A 24,219-nucleotide genomic window follows, 5' to 3' on the forward strand; every position below is an offset into this window, starting at 1 on the left:
AAATGTAATGTCTGGCAATTATGTATCAATAAAGCTGAAAAAAATTTTAAAAACTACCAAACAAAACATAAATCTCTAGACTGATGGGAAAAAGAGAGTAAAAGCCTGACAACCTGCATTTGATCCTTGGTACCCACATGGTAGAAGAAGAGAATCAGCTCCCATAAGTATCCTCTGACTTTTACATTTGTCCTGTAGCACAAATGTGCCCCCACTGCAATGCAAGATAAAAAAGTATAGCAGCCGGGCGGTGGTGGCGCACGCCTTTAATCCCAGCACTCGGGAGGCAGAGCCAGGCGGATCTCTGTGAGTTCGAGGCCAGCCTGGGCTACCAAGTGAGTCCCAGGAAAGGCGCAAAGCTACACAGAGAAACCCTGTCTCGAAAAACCAAAAAAAAAAAAAAAAGTATAGCAGATACCAGCTCATGATGAGCCTAGGCTGTGATGTAAAGAGAAGGGTACTTCACTTCTACAAAACCTACAAACCTTCCAACCCGAGAAAACAGCAGACAATCCCCAACAGAACAATATTCTTCACAGCAACTGGAAGTGTTTCAAAGTTTCAGGCTATGAAAAACAAAAGAAGGTTGAAAACTGTCATAGAGTTGGGGAGAGTCAGGAAACATAGCAACTAAAGCCAACGTGGGATCTAGAATTGAATTCTGGAACTGAAACTTGTTGATAAACATCTGGTGAAATGAGAACAGACTGTTAACATTTTACCAATGTAAATTTCTTGGTTTTAACAAATGTGCCTTGGCTTTGTTAACATTTGGAGAAGCAGGTAAAGGGTATACAGAAACTCTTGGTATGGTCTTTGCAAATTTTCTGTAAATTTAAAATTATTCTAAAAATGTATTAAAAATAAAAAGCATGAAAATTGAGACTAAACCATCAAACCTGGAGTGGCCTACAAATCACCATTTTGTCTGACTGCCCTCTATTAGTGTTCATATCTCATCTACTGTTTTTGTTGAAGAAAATTAACCTCTAAAACAAAGGAAAACAAGTCTAATTAGTGCTCAGGACCATTTGAGAATCTACCAAAATGTTGATTCCAAGGACATATCATAAAGGCTTCTAAGATAATAGTTGGAAATTTACATTTTTAAACACATCACAGATGGTTTTGAGGATTAGTCAGATTTGGAAGTCCTGGAATGGAAAACCAGATTCTCTTATTAATAGTCAAACAATAATATTTATTAACTAAAAAGAGTTAACTAAACGAACTAAATTGTGATTAAAGACTAGTTTAGATTCAGCTATGAATTACAATAAAAGTGAATTTTCAAGATCAAGCCTATGCTTTAAAAAAATGGTTTTCAACTAAGAACTTATTCTGCTCCCTTAAAAGACATCAGGCAATGTCTAAAAACATTTTTTGTTGTTGTTGCTACAACTGAAGAAATGTGTATCAAGAGGGCAGGAGCCATAAATGCTGTTCAACATTCTATAATGCACAGACCAGTCCTACTCAAGACAATGACCTGCCTGACAATAACTACTGGTCACCTCAGAAGAGGGTCCAGTCCACCCTGTTAGAATATTAGGACCAAGTCTACTTGCTATTCCACATGACCTAATATACTCACTATTGGGCAGATTGCAATATTTTCTCCATTTTTGGGGGGTTTTGAGAATAAGATAAAAATTTAAAGTTTCTATTTTACTTTTAATTATTTTATGTGTATGAGTGTTTTGCCTGCATGTATGTCTGTGGACAGTGTGCGTGCAGTGCCTTTGGAGGCCAGAAGAGGGCATCAGATCCATAGGAACTGGAATTACAGACAGTTGTCAGCCAGCCACCACTGAGACTAGCACCTGGGTACTCTGGAGGAGCAGCCAGTGAATGCTCTGGAGGAGCAGCCAGTGAGTGCTCTGGAGGAGCAGCCAGTGAGTGCTCTGGAGGAGCAGCCAGTGAGTGCTCTTAAGTGTTGAGTCATTGCTCCAATCCCTCCAATTTTTAATTTAAAAAAAACCTCACACATTATAGAAATACTAAAGAACATCATAAATATCCATCTTACCTTTACCTATAGTCACCAAGAGTCAAAATTTAGCCACATAGGTTTTTTTTAAAACAATTGTTTGTATATTTACTTCTTTTTGGAGATGTGGATGTATGTGGGCACTCATGCCATGGCACACTTATGGAGGTCAGAGGACAACTTATGGGAGTAAGTTCTCTCCTTCTTTCATGTGGGACCCTGAGGCTGAACTCAAGGTCATGAGGCTTGGTAGCAAGTGCTTTTACTCACTGAGTCATCTTGCTGGCCCCTACATACTATACATCATGTGCACACACATGCTTTATTTTTGTTTTGCTGACACCATGATACTCAGCACACATATCCTACCTAACCACAATACTATTTCCATACCTAAGGAAATTAAACAACTCCTATCACCTTCAGACTCCCACTTTAAAAACTACCTTTTTAGCCCACTTCACATCAATCCCATATCAAACCAAGGTTCTCTCATTGCATTGTTACATCTCTTCAGATTATTTTAATCTAAAAGAGTTCCCTTATCTGAAGAAACATAGCTAGTTATCTTTATAGAATGTCTTGTATTTTGGACTTGGTTCATTGTTTCCTTGTGGTGTCATGTAACTTTCTTTCTTTCTTTTTGTTCCAGATAGGGTTTCTCTGTGTAGTTTTGGTGCCTGTCCTGGATCTCACTCTGTAGACCAGGCTGGCCTCGAACTCACAGAGATCCACCTGGCTCTGCCTCCCGAGTGCTGGGATTAAAGGCGTGCACCACCACTGCCTGGCTGTAACTTTCTTTCTTATCTTAGTTCAGTTATCATACAGACTGAAAAGATTCCCTTTCTCCAGATTTAAAAAAGAATAAAGAAACACAAAAGAGGCAGGGAAGCAGGAGGCAAGAGAGGCAGCCTATAATCATAATGCTCACTGTCTCTCTTTGGTGTTTTGCTTGTTTGTTTTGTTTTTGTTTTTGAGACAGGATTTTACTATATACTCTTGGCTGTCCTAGAACTCGCTCTGTAGACCAGGCTGGCCTCGAACTCACAGAGATCCACCCGCCTCTGCCTTTCTAGCACTGGGATTAAATGCAAATGATACCACTGCCCCATCCCTCTTTTGTGAAATGGTCCCAAGCAGCTCAAGCTGGTCCTGAACTCATCATATAACTAAGGACGGCCTTGAACTCATGAATTCCTCTTGCCTCTACCTCCCAAGTACAGGGATTACAGGTATGCACTACATTGCTCAGGCCTTCCCTTTCCCACAGGTGCATAACAGTTGTTAAATTACCTGCATTATTCTTTGTGGGGTTTGTTTATTTATTTATTTTGATGCTAGAAATGGAATTCAGGTCCTCAAACATGCTAGGCACCTTTACACCAACCCCCATTATTCTTTTTAATGGTCAAACTGTCCCCAAATTTTGCCAACACAAACTCCTTCAAGCTGATTCTTTTGACCTGACATGACTGATTCAGTCTTTGAGTACTTCCTGTAGGCATCTTTGCATTTTTAAAAATTTATTTGTTTTTATTTTATGTGCATTGGTGTATTGCCATGGGTGTCAGGTCCCCTGGAACTGGAATTACAGACAGCTGAGAGCTGCCATGTGGATGCCAGGAATCGAACCCAGAGTCCTCTGGAAGAGCAGTCAATGCTCTTAACCACTGAGCTATCTCTCCAGCCCTGGCATCTCTGTTTTTTAAGACTTGTTTGTATGACATTTATTTCCTGAAATTCCCATAGCATCTGCTCACTGGTTTTACTTCTACTTTTTCCAGCAACAAAACATTTTACTACTTCCATGTGAAACATTGTATTGTTTAAAGACAGATACTGTTTAGGTTGAAGCAATTCTATCAGATTTCTTTACTAATATTATACAGATATATAAATCCTTGATTCAGATTGCTGACTTCAACACTAACCCTCACACTTTAGGATATCTATTAGACTTTCTGCTCAATTCCATTCCTAAAAGTTGATGAGAGTTTCAAGGTTCATTTTCAAGATTTCATTTGAATGTTCCTATATCAAAATATATTCTGAGGTAGACTCAAGCACTGGATTAAGTCTTTCCACTACTACAATAACTAAAATAAGGATATGAAATATTGTGCTAACACTTACCATCCCAATTACACAAAGCATCACTGATTAAAATTATCCTAACAGTCCTCCAATGCTTTTTTCATACACATTTTTAGAGTTCATTATAATTTATTTATACATAAAGAATACACATACAGATGTGCCCTGTCTGTAGGGTACACCTAATTAGCATTCCATATTGCTATTCATACTGACTTAGAGCCTTGAGCAAACAATGTCCCTCCTCCCAACAGATGGACAGTATTTTGACCTCCAGAATCAGTATGCCTATAAGAAAATACAGACAAGCAGCAGCCCTTCAGCAGGATACACAGATTCTAGCTCCTCTCTTGTGCACATTTCTTCAATATCTGAAACTTATTGCTGGTATTTACTTACTAGGGAAATTATAATTTTTCATGAGAAGTTAATTATATGAAAACAGAAAATAGTGACTTTATATTTCTTACTTCTTTTTCAGTACAGCTAAAGCACATCTTTATCATGTACTTTGCAACAGTACAAACGTAAAATAGTAATAAAATGAAAACTAAAAAAATATAGAAATGTGACTAAATACTAAGAACACAAACAGGAAAAAAGTTGAGTTATACAAGGCTTCTTGGGTATTGGAAAAAAACCAAAACAAAAGAGGAAGAGAAAGCAACATAGAAGAGAAATATTAAGAGAGTTAATCAAGAAAATATGCACAAAAGTAGCCCAGTTATCCAGAAAATACCTTTGTTCAGAAGAAGAAAAAAGTCAGATGCCTTTTCTCGGAAAACCCTTTGGGCATCTTCGGCTTTCATTGACACTTCCTTTGTCTGCACCAGGCAAAACCCTTTCCCAACCATCTGTGGAGAATAAAATTTCATTCAGATTTTAAAATGAACCTCTGGGATGAAAACAAGGTTTTGTCACTTGAGCATTTTTCTGTATATAGTGCAACACAGCATTCTGATTTTTGTTTTAGTTCTGAGTAATTTACACTCTGCTGTTGTTTCTTTACAACTACTAAACAGAAGCTTAATTTGATGATACAGTAAATGTTCAATGAAAAATACCATAGTTCATTATAATTAGCATAATTTGTTAAATATAATAAAGATGTTAAAATAAAATGAAAAAATACTCCTGTTAATTTTAAAAGCCATCACAGCAATTTGTATAGTATAGTGCAAGAATGATAGACCACATGTATGAGAGCATTTACTATGTACATGAAGTTTTCTGAATGTTATGTATTTTATATATACATATACATATATATAGTTAACCTTTCATGAGACAGGTACTACTACCATCTTCCTTGTAGACATGAGACAACTAAGATATGACATGGTTAAGAACTTTCCCAAGGTCATATAACTATTAGTCAACAGAGCTTTGATTTTAATTCAAGTTAATGTGATAGTGGATTAAAGAATTCTTTTTTAGGCTAGGTGGTAGTGGCTCAGTTGTTTGGTCCCAGCACTCAGGAGGCACAGGTAATAAGATCTCTGAGTTCAAGGCCAGTCTGGTATACAGAGCGAGTTCCAGGACCGCCAGGCCTACACAGAGAAACCATGTCTGGAAAAGCAAAACAAAACAAAACAAAAAAAACCCGGAGAATTCTTTAAAAAAAAATCAGTTACCTACATATCTTTATAAATTTGTATTTACTTGATTGAAGACATTTTACAATTTATTCTATAAAATCAGTGGTAACAGCTCATAATATTTCATGCTATGGTTATATTATTGAATATCATATCCTCAAATTGAATGAAACTCAAATCCTATTTCAGAATTCTCACTCAGTGCTCCCTCAGACAAGAAGATACATTAAAAATTATGAGAAACCCTATGGACATTATTGCTAGATGGTAACTGTAAAGACTTAAAATATCAGAATCAATCTCACCAGTGTTTCTAATTTTATAGACAGATATAAACTAAAAAAAATTATGCTTAAATGGCCAAGCATATTGGTTCATGCTATAATCCTAGTGCTCAAGAGGTAAAGTCAGGAGGATCAAAAATTCAAGGCCATCTTTGGCTACATACCTAGCTCAAGGCCAACACAAGCTGCATAAGACATTTTCTCAAAAAAAAAAGAGATTAATTGAAAATACCATTATCTAAAACAAAACATGAACTATGAAGTTGTATCTATCTTAATATTTTCACTGAAGATGTTTAGAGACTCTTTTACATGAAAATCATATTTCTGAAGACTTTTAAATTGTGGTGACTAACCAATTTCAAATTATAAAATATACTTAATTCAAGCTTTGTTTACTCTAATTTATCCCAGAAATATATGTGATTCATATAAAAGCAAGCAAGTCTTAGCTGTCCTAACATGGTTGTGCTGTGAGAAAAACTTAACTTTTATTTTTTTCAGAACTAACTAGTTTCTTTGCTAACTCAAGTATTATTTAAAATACTATATAATCTCTCAACATAACATTTATGTCTGTTCCTTTTCCTAGCATGATGGATTGAGTCATGATGTGATGAAGACCCTCAGTATGTTAGTTGGGCTCCTTATGCCTTTTGTATTCATTAATGGTTTTGAGGATGCATGGAGTAAACTCACTGAAAACTCAATCACATATGAACCAATGAATTCAAATATCATTGGTCACTTGCCAATATTATGCTGTATACAAAGAAATTTTACACATTCCTTGTGAGGAAAAAAGCAAAAGAAAATAACACCCATGGAACTTTTCAGAAAATCAACAGAAAAAGAAAAATCAAATTCACATCAAATGGAAAACTCTGGGACCCATGTGCATTTTACCCTTTCCAATTAAACATAGGCATTACCTATGAATTCTCTGGAGAGGGAAGTTGATTAACTTAACTATGGAACTGTGGCTGCCTGTGAAGTACACTGCCTGTGGGAATCATCTTTAACCTATTGCAAAGTTATCATCTTAAGTGAAGAAAATGCTTTGTGGCCCATACTTATAAACTTTTTAGGTTGGAAGGTGGAAGGAACTTTCCTCTATTTTAAATCTTTAATGTCATTTTTTAAAAAAGTTTTATAATTAAAAATGTGTTGGTATTTTATTATTCAGCATGCTTTGATACTCTCAATATGTAATTTTCATTTTCAATTTCTTTCTTTTGCACTCTTTTCCTTTTTTTTCTTTTTGTGTGAACCAGTTAGTTTATTGGGCTTACTTACAGAGCATAAGTGAGGCATTACAGGAACACTGGTGACCTCTAAACAACCTCATTTTAAATCATTTATTCCTTCATTTTGTGCTTTCAGAACTAGACAATACTAACCAAAGCATCTTTAGTTTAGAAGTCCCCTGACTCAACAAGCTTTGGGTCACATTGCTACACCAAGCATCCATCAGCTTTCATTCAGCACTGGGACAGCAAAACAGCTTTATGTTTAAGGGTTAATACACAGGAAGACTATCAGCCTGCATGGATGAATCACAGCTTTGCTGTTTACCAGCTAGCTAAATGACCTTTGCCAAGTTACTTACCCTGTCTGTGGTTCACAGGGTTGTTTTGAACAACCTTTAATTCATGTAAATCCCTTTTAACAGTGCCTGACATATATCTAACATTATGTAAGAGTAAGCTACTATTATTATTAGTAGTGTAGGATCTTCATTTTGCATTCCAGAAGGACATTTAAAGAATATCACTCTTCTAAGTCATAATCTTGCGAAGGCCGTTTCACATATCAGATACCAAAAGTCAAAGGGTTCAGAACATTGATGACTCATGAAGACTGTGCTGATGGCTTTTTTCTTTAAACATGTTGAAATACCTGTGTGTTGACTCCTGATTATCTACCAAAATGGAGTTTAACTTGAATGATTAATGTTCTGAAAATTATATGTAGTAAAAATTCACCATACAAAAGAAATTTGCCATACAACATAATGAAGATATTTAATTATCAGATGTTGAATTAACATGTGACTAGATAGTGCAAAGGCTACAAACATATTTTTCTACATCTTACAAAACTTACAGCATGCTTCTTATCATACTGACATAACAAAAGAAAACATCAACATCTTAAGCCAGACACAATGGCTTAAGCCACTGGGATGCAGAGGCAGGAGGAGTGCTGGAAGTTCAAGACACAGTCCTGCTCTACATAGTAAAAAGGTCAGGCAGGGCTACACAGAGAGACCCTGAATTTTTAAAAAAAGAGAAAAGAAAAAAAGAAAATATCAAAATTATACTTCAGCTTCTATAGTTTTAAAAGCTGTACCTCAAAATATACTTTGTAGATGTCAGACATGGGTTCTCTGCATTACAGATGTATACCTACAGGGAGGTATTTCTTTTTACTTCTTGTTAACACCATCACTCCTTTTGGTATGCTTCAACTTTAAAGCAATCCATTTAGAAAGAAACTTACATATCCACCTCTGGAAGCTTGAATTTGAAGTTCAAACAGATTCCTACTGGATAAATTCTGTTCAATACATCTTCCTACTGGTGCACCTACCAACAAAGGAACTACTGCTTCTGGAGCCTTAACCTCTCCCTCCTCAAATGCTTTGAGGGGAAGCTGCTATGCATTCACTCTTCTCTACTTAATGAACTCATTGAAAGCCACCACTCAAAAGTCTTGGAGATTTCGCCATTCTAATTCCCATCTTATTCATATTATTTGTATATCCCAGCCTCCTATCAATGGTGATAGGGCAATAAAAAATAAGAAGCCCAATGTGGATGACAGTGTCAAAGCAGGGTCTAAAAGTTGTATTCTTAAATGTCATTTCCAACCTCTAGCCAATTAAAACTCCAAAGAAATTTTCTTAGTAAATCTTTAGAAAAGGTCATGTTTCAATATGCAGTACTATTGTGAGTGTGTGTGGAAATTGAATTCTTTGAGGCAAAGAATTGTATCTGTATACCTTAATTTCCAGCATCACCTACGTTCTATTATTTCTAAGTTGCAACTAATTACAAGGTATTTCAGCAAAGATGTGGAAAACAAACACGCACCACATAATGAATGTGATTATACCAACTATGTGTATAACCTGCACATAGTTGGTGCTAATGAATGTTTATTAAATTGACTTTTTTTTTTTACTTTTTTTTTTTGGTTTTTTTGAGACAGGGTTTCTCTGTGTAGCTTTGCGCCTTTCCTGGAACTCACTTGGTAGCCCAGGCTGGCCTCGAACTCACAGAGATCCGCCTGGCTCTGCCTCCCGAGTGCTGGGATTAAAGGCGTGCGCCACCACCGCCCGGCTTATTAAATTGAATTAGATTAAAAAGTTGTCTTGAGAAAGGAGTTTGAGGCCCAAGGGATCTGCTTCTAAGGAGTTGGGAGACTATAGCTTGAGGGTTGCCAGTATTTCTAATAATTTATAAATAATAACAACGATAAAACCTAGAAATTCTCCAAAGTAGCATGGTCCTATCTGTCTATTTCTCTTCTTTTTCTCCTTACCTCATCAATTAGTTTCCTGGCATTTGCAGTTGTATAATCATCAGCAAATAATACCACTAGGCATGACTCATCACTGCTCTTCTGTCTCTGACCCTTGGATATGGGAACAATGCTTCTATTGGCTTCTGTGGAAATTCGTACAGCTTTGAATTCTTCAGTAGATGGAATAGGAACATAGTCTTGAACCACAGCATTTTCTGGAAGAAGGCTCCAGTTGAGCTCTCCTGATACAGGTGTAAAATCATGAACGTGACTCCATATGTTATTGAAGATACTGAGCCCTGCATCTTTGAATTGGGCTGCTAATTCAGGGTAGTACCACTGAAAACAGCCAAACTTGATATTTGTGGAAGATTCAATAATAGGTTGAGTGGCACAGCACAGAAAGACTTCCAACTTTCTACAGTCCCTCACACGAAATTGTTGGCAAGCTAATGTACACTTGCAATCCCTACAATTTCGGAAAAACACGCTGCCTTTCACTGGTCCCAAAAAAAGTATGCAGCTGGTGCAGTCATCAATGGTAATGGTGGCTGAGTGATCAAAAATATAGATGTTACAGTTCTCACAGTCTTGAATGACAAATTGTTGTCCTGCCACTTTTCCAGGTAATCGACCTACTGTTTCATTCTTCAGTCCACTGAACATGTAATCTTTTGGATCAACCTGCAGGGACAAAGCACAAGACCTTGAGTATTGTTAACAGTATTCACCAAAACCAAATAAGTGCCTATGGGATGCCAGATATAGTTGTTAATGCTAAAACTTAGGTTCCCAATTTCATTGACTTTGCAGTAAATTAGAAAATGAATAGGACACATCTTTTTTTCCAGTAAATAAAAAGGAGGGAGGTAGACCCTGCAATCTCCACACCCTGCCCCCACACCCATCCTCCTGAGACACCAGCCACTTCCTGAGACTTAAAGACCAGACCCCAGCTCCCATCCTGCCCGCTGACTTCCCTTCTGGACAAGAGGTGAGTGTATGGGCTCAGCCTAGATCCCATCCCTGGGTACCAGCCACTCCGGGGAAGACCTGCCCAACTTGGCCCCAGGTTCTGGCCACTGGGCAGGTTCCCTTCTAGCCCTACCAGGAAGGCTCCCCTTCCCCAAGACCCCTGGCAGACCCAGCAATCTCCACACCCTGCCCCCACGCCCATCCGCCTGAGACCCCAGCCACTTTCTGAGATTAGAGACCGGCCCCCAGCTCCCATCCTGCCCCCGGACTTCCCTTCTGGACAAGAGAGACCCCAGCCACTTCCCGAGACTTAGAGACTGGCCCCCAGCTCCCATCCTGCCCCGGACTTCCCTCCTGGACAAGAGCTCCCATCCTGCTCCGGACTTCCGGTCTGGACAAGAGCTCCTATCCTGCCCCGGAGTTCCCATTTGGACAAGAGAGCTCCCATCTGGACAAGAGAGAGAGACTTCCTGAATCTGTCAGCTCTGTCTGGACCAAGTGCGCTGATAAGACCAAGAACAAACCACAAGGAGATGGGCAGATAGCAAGGCAGAAGTACATACAACAAAATGAAGAGCAATGCAGCATCACCAGAACCTAGCCCTCCTCCAACATCTAGACCTGAACATCAAAACTTGGAAGAAGCAGAAGAAAACAGCCTTATGAATAACATCATGAAGAAGGTAGAGGCTTATATATAGGAAAAGATAAAAAAAAATGGGAAGAACACTAAAAACTAGAGGAAAGGACAAATACAGTAGAAGAAAACAATACAGTCCTAGAAGAAAACAATAAAGCACTGAAAGAAAATCATGAAAAAGCAATGAAACAAATGAAGGAAACAGTCCAAGACCTGAAAAGGGAAATAGAAAAAATGAAGAAGACACAAACAGAGGGAATGCTGGAAATAGAAAATCTGAGTAAATGATCGGGAACTTCAGATGCAAGTATAACCAACAGAATGCAAGAGATGGAAGAAAGGATCTCTGGCGTTGAAGATATGGTAGAAGAAATAGATTCATCAGTCAAAGAAAACACTAACGCCAACAAAGTCATGAACCAAAATGTCCAAGAAATTTGGAACACCATGAAAAGAACAAACCTACGAACAATAAGGATAGAAGAAGGAAAAGAATGCCAACTCAAAGGCACAGAAAATATATTCAACAAGATCACAGAAGAAAACTTTCCCAACTTAAAGAAGGAAATGCCTATGAAGATACAAGAAGCCTATAGAACACCAAACAGACTAGACCCCGAAAAAACGTCCCCTCACCACATAATAATTAAACAACTAAACGTACAGAATAAAGAAAGAATAATAAGAGCAGCTAAGGAAAAAGGCCAAGTGACTTATAAAGGCAAACCCATCAGAATAACACCCAATTTCTCAATGGAGACTTTGAAAGCCAGAAGGACCTGGACAGATGTAATGCAGACACTAAGAGACCATGGATGCAAGCCTAGACTAATATACCCAGCAAAACCTTCAATCATCATAGACGGAGTGAACAAGACATTCAGAGACAAAGCCAGATTTAAACAATACTTATCCACAAACCCAGCCCTTCAGAAAGCACTAGAAGGAAAATTCCAACCTAAGGAAGTCAGATACACCCTTGAAAACACAGGCAATAGATAAAACCACAGCAGTAAACCCCAAAGAAGAGAAGTACACACACACTACCACCAAAGAATAACAGGAATGAACAATCACTGGTCATTAATATCCCTTAATATCAATGGACTTAATTCACCTATAAAAAGACATAGGCTTACAGAATGGATACGAAAGCAGGACCCATCTTTCTGCTGCATATAAGAAACACATGTCAAATTCAAAGATAGACACTACCTAAGAATAAAAGGCTGGGAAAAGACTTTCCAATCAAATGGTCTTAAGAAACAAGTGGGTGTAGCCACCCTGATATCCAGCAAAATAGACTTCAAACTAAAATTGATCAAAAGAGATCAAGAAGGGCATTACATACTCATCACAGGAAAGATCCACCAAGATGAAGTTTCAGTTCTGAACATTTATGCCCCACACACAAGGGCACCCACATATATAAAAGAAACATTACTAAAGCTTAAACCATATATAAAACCCCACACATTAATAGTGGGAGACTTCCACACCCCACTTTCACCACTGGACAGATCTCAAGGACTTCTTCTTTTTTTCATTTTCTAAGTGTGATAACAACACTGTAATTACAAGAGGCATGAATTCATTAATTTTAAATAATATAAAGTTTATAACCTTGGTTAATATATATCTACCTCTCAAGAAATGGAACTACTCTTTCTGCTATCAAATTTCATGCCTGGGCATGCAAAGCTAAAAGGAAGCCTGTGTGACACTGATTTGGATCTTCCTGTGTGTTAACCCAGGTGATGTATCATCATTGCTACTATCAACAGTTTATTTGGAATCTGTATAACCACAAAATTAGTATGGAGTGCAAGGGTAAAGAATATATTTTTCAAACAATTATTCTAACAGAGTAGCTATGTAAGTCAGGCATGGGGGTACACATCTGCAATCCCAGCACTTGGGAAGCTGAGGTAGGAAGATTACTAGGAACTCAAGTCCAGCCAAGGCAAGAGTCTGCTGCAAAAACATTGCTAGGAAAGTAAAGCTTATGTCCTTTGCATCTGTACTAATCAGAACATACTATTTCAGGCTGGAATGTAGCTCAGTATAAAAACATGTGTTTAGAATGTACAAGGCCTTGGGTGCAGCCCTGTAACTGAAAATTAAACATTAAAAAAATAAAGATACGGGAGGACAGGGGAATCTGTGGTTGGTATGTAAAATGAATAGAAACTCTCTTAATTAAAAAAAAAATAAAGATACACACTATTTCAGCTTTCCGGTGATTTGCTTTTCCTGATGCTTCAATTTTTAAAACTTCAATTTCTTAAAAAACATCTTAAATTGAATATATTTTTTTACCCTACTACAAAATAATATTTGAGTATAAGTTTCTAAAGCCTAACTGAAATTTTCATGCACTACAAACAATGGAAGAATATAAGGACGCAAAAACCTTGATATGTTGGCACTTAAATCTACAAATTTCATTTATTTATTTTTATTTACTTATTTTTTTTTTTGTTTTTCGAGACAGGGTTTCTCTGTGTAGTTTTGGTGCCTGCCCTGGACCTCGCTCTGCAGACCAGGCTGGCTGGCCTTGAACTCACAGAGATCCACCTGGCTCTGCCTCCCAGTGCTGGGATTAAAGGCGTGTGCCACCGCCGTGGCTAAATCTACAAATTTTAATCAAACATGACTAAGCTATTCATCCAGTGTAACTTTTCAAATTTTGCCATCCTATTTGATATTATAAATTATGCCTCACACAATCTTTTTTTCTTTATTTTATAATTTAATTTTACATATCAGCCACAGATTCCCCTGTCCTCCCTCCTCCCGCCCCACCTCCCCAGCCCACCCCCTATTCCCATGTCCTCCAGGGCAAGGACTCCCTTGGGGATTCAGCTCAACCTGGTAGATTCAGTACAGGCAGGTCCAGTCCCCTCCTCCCAGGCTGAGCAAAGAGTCCCTGCATAGGCCCCAGGTTCCAAACAGCCAGCTCATGCACTAAACTAGTGGAAACACATGAACTATGAACCAATAGCTGAGGAGCCCCCAACTGGATCAGGCCCTCTGGATAAGTGAGACAGTTGATTAGCTTGAACTGTTTGGGAAGCCCCCAAGCAGTGGGACCGGGACCTGTCCTCACACAATCTTTTAAGTAGTATGCCTAAAATATGTCACATTATTTTTTTTTAACTGTGCTACCAAAATGTAGTCAAAGGCTAGAAATAAAACTCAGTGATAGTGTGCTCAGCATGCCTGAGGTTGAGTCTAATCTGCAGCACATATTTCCAACACACAGATACACACACACACCAGACACAGACAGACAGACAGACAGACAGACACACAGACAGACACACACACACACACACACACACACACGAGAGAGAGAGAGAGAGAGAGAGAGAGAGAGAGAGAGAGAGAGAGAGAGAGAGAGAGATATATGGAGGGAGAAAGGGAGTGTAGTAATAAAAGGCCAGTCTGACAGTTTAAAACAACAGTTGAAAATCTATTATCTTTTAATCTATTGAAACTATTTTAACTGCTTATGCATATAAATATTTCATGCAAAACTATATACTAGAAGCATGTTCTGATAAATACAGTACATATATTGTTTATTTACAAAGTAACATGTAAGCATGTTAATTGTTACTAAACTAGCTTAAAGTGACTTATTCCATCAAACACAATATTATATTTATCCAATTTTACATAATGTCCTAGATGAACACTGGTCTACAGCATGAGGCAGTAAGAAGTACTTATTTTCTAGCCTCAATTTTTGTCACCTATGAACAACATAATCTTGAAAATGTCACTTTACCTTTCTGGATCTTCAGTCACTCAACCAACATTTGAATACCCAAAATGAACCAGACACTATTTTGGGCACTAAAAGGGAAGTGACATATACCTAAATAGACCATTTAAACAACCTGACCATGTAGTGAGAGGTGCTGAGAATAATTTAGAAATACAGAGGAGAGACACATAGGGGACAACACAAGACTTACTGTACAGAGTGAGAACGTATAAGTTGGAGTTTACTGGAAAGATTGCGAAAGAAAGACCATACCAGACAAAGGTAACATATTGAACAAAATCAAATTCTTCAGTTACCAGGAAGAAAATGGAAGGGGGCCTGGTATTACTAGAGATACTAGAGTAGTAGTAGATGAAACTAGAGGATTAGGCAGGGGTCCTGGTATAAAGTTTGGAAGCTACAGACAACAGAAGCCATAGAACAATTTAAACATGGTAAATATACATTTCAGAAAGATTAATAAGAATATGGAAATATGGAGTGTGAATCTGAGAGGCTTAGCCAGAAAGGGCTGAAATAGTTAGAAGGGAAGAGAAGGATGGGATAAATTTGAGAAATGTTGAGGAAATAGAATCAGCAGATGTGTGAAGCAGGAAGGTTGTCAATTTGAGGCCAGCTTGGGCTATATACAATGAGACCCTACCCAAACCAACCAAACAAACAAATAAAAAGACAAACCTATCTAAGGAGAAGAGGCTCAGTTGTACAGCACTTACCTAACATCCATAAGGCCCTTGGTTGTATCCCTAGTACTTCCAAATGAAGTAAACTAAATATAAAATAAAATCTAAGGAATATTTTATAATACTACTACTCTCAATTACTTATAGGTAAAAAAAATTCCCCAAATTAAAATCTAGAAATGCAGGATTGGAGGGATGGCTTAGTTGGTAAAGCCATACACACACATATGGGCATGAAATAAATAGGCTGTTGCAGGAGAATATCCAGGTCCAGCCTATATTAAATAGCAAGATCCTACCTCAAACAGGAAAAACAAAACAATCCATGTACCAGAATGCAAAAGGGCCTCAGAGCGGGGAAAAGGATAATTCTAGCACAGGGACCTGAGTTCAACCCCCAGCAGTTATGTAAAAAGTTGGCTGTGGTGGTGTAAGCTTATCACCCCAGCACTGCAGTCAGTGACAGGCAGACTGGCCCACTGCCTAGCATAACTCGAGAATTCTAGGGCACTTGAATGTCTCAAAAGAGGGTGTGTGTGTGGATGATGCCTGAGGAATGACACCCAAGGATGTTCTTAGGCTTCTATAGGCACATACATGTGTATGTGCACCCACACACATGCACCAGCACATACATACACATGTGCATGTACCAAAATAGATAAAACTAGAAATACAGAAGACCTGAACCCACAACAAATAAGCTCAAATAATACATGTAATAAGAGTAAAATCACCTTATCCATAAGCATACAGTGGAAAATGTATAAATGAAATTGGGGGATTGGAAAAATGGCTTAGTAGTTAAGAGCTTATTGCTCCTGCGGAGGACCCAGGTCTGATTCCCAGCTCCCACATGGCAACTCACAGCTGTCTATAACTCCAGTTCCAAGGGATCCAACACCTTCCCTGGGCACCAGGAATACATGTGGTACACAGACATACATACAAGCAAAACACGTACATACATAAAATAAATAAATGCATTTAAATTTCTTCTTAAAAATGAAGCTGGGTGTGGTGGCACACACCTATAATCTCAGCACTTGGAAATCTAATGCAGATATGAGTTAAGATCCCCAGAATTCACATAAAGCCATACATGGCAACACACATGTGTAATCTTAAAACAAGAGACAGGAGGAACCCTGGGAGTTCACAGGCCAACCAGCCTGGCCTATGCAGCATCAAACAACAAAAGACACTGTCTCAAATGAGGAGGAAAGCCAGCACTAACACTCAAGGTTGTCCTCTGATCTTCACAAGCACACCAAGTCATGTGTGGGCCCACACCACGGTTAAACAAATTGACACCCACACCCACGTACACACATACCCCTATATAAGTCATTACTAGGAGTTAAGATTTCTAGTTGCAAATACCAACATAAAATCCATTGCTAAATTACTGAGCTATTTTCTTAGAAGGCTTGATTGAGTGTGCTGTGGACTTATGTTCATGTCTCCTCCATTTTTAATGCTACTGGGGACTGAACTCTGGGGATCACTGAGCTGTACCTCCAGCCTGTCTCCCCAAATTTCAACATAGAAGCTCTGCCTTCAATATCATGGTATTTGGAGGTGGGGCCTTTAAGAAGGCCTTCATAATAGGATTACTGATCTTACAAGATGTGGGAAAAGGAGAATGCTGGAGCTGGAGAGTATATAGAGGGAAAGTCAATAAAAGAACACAGCAAAAAGATAGCTATCTAAAGCCAAGAAGAGAGCCCTCATTAGACAACAAATCTGCCAGCATCTTGATCTTGTGAGTCTCAGGCTCTAGAACTCCAAGAAATATCCTTGTTGAAGCCATCCAGAATATGGTAATTTGTTATGGCAGCCTAGCATAGTTGACTCCAAATAAAAAAGCCTTTTAATCTCTGTATGTTCACCAGCACTTTCCTCTATGTGGAGTCAGGGGACATGACTATGCTGATGTATCTTCTTATAAGATCACTAATCCTGCAGGATCAAAATTCCACCCTTATGAACTTATGTAACCTTATTTATTTCTTTAGTGGCCCTAACTCCAAATATAAGGGGACTTAAGCCTTCCACAATTTTTGATTAATACTCATTCTATAACAGCTCCCGATGCTGATGAGTTCAATGTAATTTACTATTCTTAGTTTCCCCCTAGATATTCTATTTTTTACTAGCTCATGAGAAATTAACCCTGTAGCTAAAGATTCTACAGGTAATTTTACAGTATAAAAATATTTGGATTGTCAACCAATATTCAAAGGCATAACTTAGGATTTGTGTTAATATATTTTCTCAGAAATTTATAAAAGTTCTTCAAAACAAAAATTAATCTGAAGTTCAGAACCATAATAATTTTGTAAAAGTTACTAGTTCTTAAAATATCTAAAATTATAAGCATTCATAGGTTGTAATCTAAAGTATTTTAACACAAGAGCCTTGAAGTGAGCATAGTTTATATTTATATTTATTACCTATAGCTCATTCTGGCCTCAAACTTACGATGTAGCAGAAACTGGAGTTAATCTGATATTAGTACCAACAGATATTAAGTATTATTTTCCTAACAGAAAACAACAGTGAACATTTTATTCCTTTACTGAGCAGCAAGCAAAATTTTCATTAAATTTCATTTCCATAGTTAACTTCAGTAATAATATTCTGAGATATAGTAATGGAATTTGTTCAATTTAATGGAAATCCAGTTTACAAAAAAAGAGGTCTTCTTAAAAAGCAGCTCTTAACAGATAATTATTTAAGTTTTAATATGTACATTAAATGTTTTCTCTTAGATCTTAAAATATATGTAATGAAGGGCTGGTAAGATAGCTCAGTCATTATGAGTACATGCAGAGGCCCTGAGCACATATGTTAGGTGGTTCATCACTGAATGAAACTTCAACTCCAGAGGATCTGATTCTGCTCTATACAGATACCGCCCTCATGTGTACAAACCCACAATCAGATACTCACATATACACATAACTGTCAAATAAAAAATCTTATATATGTAATGAAACATTGAAATCAGAAACAGTGATTTTGGGGAAAACAATGTAGCATCTACTAGTCTCACAGGAGTCACTGATCCTTGGAGCTCTTGGCCTTGTGAAGAAGCCCAGACTACATGTGGAGAGTGCTTGGCCTTCAGTCTCAGTTGAGCTCCCAACTGAATGGCTATTATCAACCTGACAGCCAGCTTTGGGGTTAAGGCATCCTGAAGGTGATCCTTCAGTCCCTACTCAAGTTGCCACAGTTGATGCCATATAGAGTTGACCCTGCTTAGCCCTACACAAAGGGCAGAGTCATAAACAAAATCAGTATTTGCCAGTGTTTGAAGGTATTAAGTTTGGAGTGGTTTAGTTCACATCAATGGACAACAAATTACCTCATATACTCAGAAGATGATGAAAATAGCATCTAGCTTCTTACCCACTTCACATACTTCTCTTTAGTAGGTCACCCATCCAACCTCTGAAGGTTCTAACATAGACATTGGTTCCCCACAAAAGTCACCCCTTCTATTGATGAAAATTCTGATCTCTTTTAAGTTGTGCTCAAAGGATATCTCTGGAGATTATCATTACTGTCTAATGTCTCTTCTTAAAAAAAAAATTAATGTCTCTTTTTCAGGACAGACTCTCACCTTGCTAAATTGTGCAGAACTCTTTAGCACTAGCCAACTTTATAGCTAAGAAACCTGAAATGCACAAACTGGCTGCTTTACCCAAAGTTGCACAGCAGATACTTGAATTTCTGGTCTAAGGCTTTGGCTTTAATAAGTACTATTTCTGATGAGACAAATACAACTGTGTTCTTCATACTGAAATCACAATTTTCATACTTAGGTCATCATTTAGAGAACTATTTTTGTCTTTCTAAGGAGTCAAGATCTCAGTCTCACAATGACCACACTCACACAGGGCAGCCTGAAACCCAGAGCTCACAAGCACCGATCTTCCTGAGCTGCTATAATTACTGGTGTGTACCACCATGTCTGGCCAAGAGAACTAGTTCTTATTTCTATTATTTAGGAGTTTTAAATTCCAGCATGAATAACTGGAAATTGAAAACTACTTTTCTGTGCCATTCATCCTCACTTCATTTTTGCTTCAGTATTTCCTGTTTTCACTCTAAAGAGATAGTAAACTCTTGGAGGGCAAGAATAATAATTTCGGCTCTTCCTTAGTGTTTGAATAAATATACATTGAATAATTTGCTTAGCTATTGAATGCAGCATACAAATAATAAGGAGAAAAGCATTTCTTTCCAAATGATTTAAACAGAGACCTTGCAATTCAAAAATATTTCTCATCATGTCAGTGTAGTAACTATGTAGTAAGCCTTTTTTCCTATTTCAAAGTCAGCAGCAATGGAAAATGAATTTCTTCCACTGTTGACTGCAGTATGTAAGTTGCCATGACACTACTTAGTCTCCAAACATTCTTTCTAATTGAGACAATTTCTCCTTGCTTCAATCCCTCAAGGCTGACCCAATTACCCAACACAAAACACAAAACCCATGGGGTGCCTGTCAACTCTTATTATACAACCAACAAAATTTTAAACATCACTTTTCAATGGTAAGGAAATTACAGGCAACTCATTTTTTAAAAAGTCTTACAGGTTGATTAATAGTTTGATCTAACTTTAAACCACATAGGCTTATACTCCACAACATTATGAAAACATAATGCATCTCAGTTATTTCTATAGGCTGTGTATTTACATTCAATTCCTTCTAGTAAAAAACTAAAAGTTTCAAGAGCTAGTAAGACCAGGCTCAGAAAAAGGACACTGGAGAGCTAGAGGCACAGAGCAGTGGTAGAGTGCCTGACTAGCATTCTGTGTTCTAGTCCTAGCATCACAAAAGAGTTTATAATATACATACCCAGAAGCATAAGCTTATTTTACATATCCAGTAACATCTCTTACATCTCTATAACTACAAAACCTAGTAATGTTCTCAAAAAGGGGTTCCTTTAATATTGTTTACATATAATGTGTATGTATATGTGTAAGCATGTATAAATATACAAATACAACCTGCTGAGTCTGTTTTTACTGTTTGTGTGTATATGGTTTCAGGGCTGACCACTTTGTATTGGATAAAAATATGTAAAAAATAAAAATAAAAGTGTAAATGTTCATTTACTTCAGAAAGCATGCTCACGAAGTAGGGGAGGGGGCACTTAGATGTTAGTATCCACTATGCTATTTTTTTCCAGTACTTTTACTTAGACAAAGAGCACAAGAAAAAGAAATCACAGAACACATCCACACGAAAAATCCCAACTACCAGAAAAATCCCAACTACCAGGGGGTGGTAACACAAGTCCATAATTTCAGTACTCAGTAGACTGAGGCAGGTGGATTGCCAGAAGTTCAAGGTCAGCCTGGGCTACATAATGTGTAACAGGCTAGCCAGAGGTACATAACAAATTATTGTCTCTAACTAGAATTGGTGATGCATGCTTGCAATTCCAGCAATCAGAATATGGAGGCAGGAGTGTCATTCAGGGTTTTTGGAATTACATGAGACCTTGTCTCAAAATATAATAAAAAAGATCCTGTTGCAAAAATATCATAACATAATACAGCAACAAGAACAGAAGATCCCAACTAACCAGAACTTTGTTAGTAGAAGTTAGCTGTAAGACAATTATTGTGAAAAAGTGAGCCATAGTCAACCAAGACTACCACAAAAATGTAAAGCACACTTTTAGTTTTAGCCTGTGACCTTAAAACAAAAAACTAAAAAACAACTCTCTGGAGCAGGAAGTTCAAGCTTAAAGAGCATTGTTTAGCTAGGGATGCCACTCAGTGGTAGAATGCTTGCCTAGCATAGTTCAATCCCTAGCACTGGGGATAAAAATTTAAACAGCACTGTTAGAAATCCCAAGGCTGTCAAAAATGAATATTTCAAAATCCACCCACCAAATAACTTTGATAGGTACAATCTTCTTATAAAACAGAAAATAGACCACTTTCCTATATGATAAAATACTGCTATAAGAGAAGAGGAACAAAAGGCCACATGGCCCAAGAAGGGTTTCAGAGTCAAAGGCAAGCTGAGCCTGAGAATTCTACCAATATCTTCCATTTTTTAAAAGCCAACACTTTGAAAATCTAGTTTATATGAATACCTACATTCTGCTGGGGATTTGAAACGCTTCGGGATGATTCATTATACCAAAACGTTAATAACAGACCTACTATAAAGCATCTTTCTTTCTTTCTTTCTTTCTTTCTTTCTTTCTTTCTTTCTTTCTTTCTTTCTTTTTTTTTTTCTTCTTTTTTTGGTCAAAGGTGTTGCATGAAGCAATAGTTAACCGACATCCATTTAAAAAAGATCTCACATTTTATTTGGGAAACCAAAATAATAGATGTTTATCGAAGTGTTTTACTAAGCAACTATACTAGGCAGAAATGAAGAACTATGTAGAAAGAGGAATGAACCATTGCGAAATGTATGCCTAAAAGTGTGTTTTGTGCAAGATTAGGGGACTTTTTCAAACCGTTTTGGGTTCTAGTTATGTATGAGATAAAAATAAGGGCGTTTTCATTCATATAAAGCAACAATAAGCTACTTCCTGGTTTATGTTGGGTACTTTCACCTTACACAATACATTCCAAGACTGCCTCAATTTTCATTATTCCTTTCTGTAAATGGAAGAGAAGGGAGAGCAAAGGTAGACATGAAACAGTCCATTTAGTAACTGAGAAACACCAAGAGGCACCAAAAACGATTTGTTAGGAGGGGCAGACAAAAGAGAAACAGCTCAGGAACACAAGCTGCGGAAAAGATGAGAATCAGTCTGGTGTGTGTAATTCGACCAAACGCCTTTGGCCGCTGCTGGTGAAATGAGCTGATTGGAGAACCAGCATCCTCCCGGCTCTTTCCCTCCCCGGAGTTCATCCTGGGATGGGGAGTCAGGGTGCAGAGCCAAGGGAGAGGCTCTGGGGGTCTGGCTAGGCAGACCACCAACTCCTTTGAGCCCTTCACAGTCCGCCCCCAAAGTCCTGCGTCCGGACTTTAGTTCCCTGAGCGCGCGAGAGAAAGGCAGTTGTGGGCCGCCCGCCTAGCTGTCCCGTTCTCGCAGTCAGCTCCTTCGCGACCCCCCGAGGGGCAGTCGGGGAGGACTGTAGGGGAGCCCCCAAAACATCACCTTCTCCCGCTGGTCCCAGCTGTACAGCTTGGGCTGCTCCTCCTCTCCCTCAGCCCTCGACTCCTTCTCACTCTTCCGTCTTTTAGAGAAGCAGCAGCCCATGGCGTCGGCCAAAGGGTCTCTCTAGTGAACCCCACGCACTCGGACACTTCCCAGAGGGTGGCGCAAACCCAGGGAGACTCGGCCAGCGGCTTCCCGGACACCGCCCAGGAGAGCAGTTCAGGCGCCCACAACCCTCAGCACTCCCGCCAGGCCCAACACCCTTCTCCTTTTTTCCACCCCTCGGTCGCCATGACAACCTATCGCAAGCCAATAAGCGGTCAGCAGTCACTGAGCCAATCAAAGTCCCGCAAGCTGCTCTGCACCTATGAGCTCAGACCGAAAAACTCACTCACCAATCCAAGCCGCGTCAGTGATCAAGCTAGCGGCTGCGGTGCATTCTCAGAGGCCCAGCCCCCAGGTCGATCCTGCCCCGCCCCCAGCTCCTCCCCTCCGGGAACTAGGCTGTGCTAGCTGCCTGACGTTGGGTCGGACTGTCCTGTGTCCCTTTCCCCTAACGTGGTGCTCAAGTTTCCAAAGTTTCTAAATTCTAAGCTCTGGAGGGGATGCCATGTGGAATAGTAGGCTTGTTTTATGACCTAAATCACAAGAGAAAAAGAATTCTTCGTAAGAAGCCCTGAATTTGTAAGACCTAAAATTTGTGTCCTTTACTCCTCCTTTTAGCACACTTCTCAATAGGCCTCACAAGCTTCTGGTCAAGTCGTGCATGCCTGGTGTCTGTGGAGGTTAAGAGAGGGCTCAAATCTGGTTACTGATAATTGTAAGCCACCAAGTGAATGCTGGGGGCCGAACCTCTGCAAGAGGAGCAAGTGCTTCTAACCACTGAGCAATCTCTCCAACCTCTTGAAAGTTTTCTAAAAACTTTTATTTATCTCTCCAAAACTGGATAATTATCTAGTAAAATAACCAAGTATTGTTTCCTTACTAGAACAGTGAATTTGAGAGCAAAATGATATCGTAAAGGGGCATGTATCTTTGAATCTCTCAGCCTACGTGCTCAATAAAATGTTTAGCAAGTGATTGCATGCATCTAATGACAGAAGCACATGTAACCTTTCCCCTATATCTTCCCAAAGAAAGTGACCCAATTGTGGCGGTGGTGGAGACATGTGGAGTTACTACAAAGGGATTTTTGGAACTCAAGCAGTGCACAGCCTATTAGAGAATATAAACCCTGCCATATAAACAATCAGATCTGTTCAAAACAAATGGTACAAAGTTTGCCTGGATGTAGGATATACACAATTATTAATGTTTGTTGTATTTGAGTGGACTTTTAGTACAATACAAATGTACTGCTTTCATAATAGGTAAGTTGATTTCTCTGAGGTATAGTATTTCATCATCATGCTAGCACATCTAATGCAGATCAGTTATTTCAAATTTGTTTATCTTTTTATTTTATCACATCTATCACATTTAA

At 38.5% G+C, this 24,219-nt stretch overlaps 1 protein-coding gene across 1 annotated transcript in view; it reads right to left on the bottom strand.

The window, feature by feature from the left end:
• Rp2 (RP2 activator of ARL3 GTPase) overlaps window positions 1–23,097 on the bottom strand; it is a 36,878-nt gene extending 13,781 nt beyond the window's left edge. The window contains exons 1-3 of the mRNA XM_028884656.2: window positions 22,737–23,097; window positions 9,513–10,178; window positions 4,824–4,938 (exon numbers count right to left, since the gene is read on the bottom strand). Of these exons, the coding sequence (XP_028740489.1) occupies window positions 4,824–4,938; window positions 9,513–10,178; window positions 22,737–22,838 (883 nt within the window). The 5' untranslated portion in view covers window positions 22,839–23,097. The remainder of the gene's footprint in view (window positions 1–4,823; window positions 4,939–9,512; window positions 10,179–22,736) is intronic.
• Between the last annotated feature and the right edge of the window lie 1,122 nt (window positions 23,098–24,219).

This window comes from Peromyscus leucopus, chromosome X (genome assembly GCF_004664715.2).
Source record: "Peromyscus leucopus breed LL Stock chromosome X, UCI_PerLeu_2.1, whole genome shotgun sequence".
NCBI lineage: Eukaryota > Metazoa > Chordata > Mammalia > Rodentia > Cricetidae > Peromyscus > Peromyscus leucopus.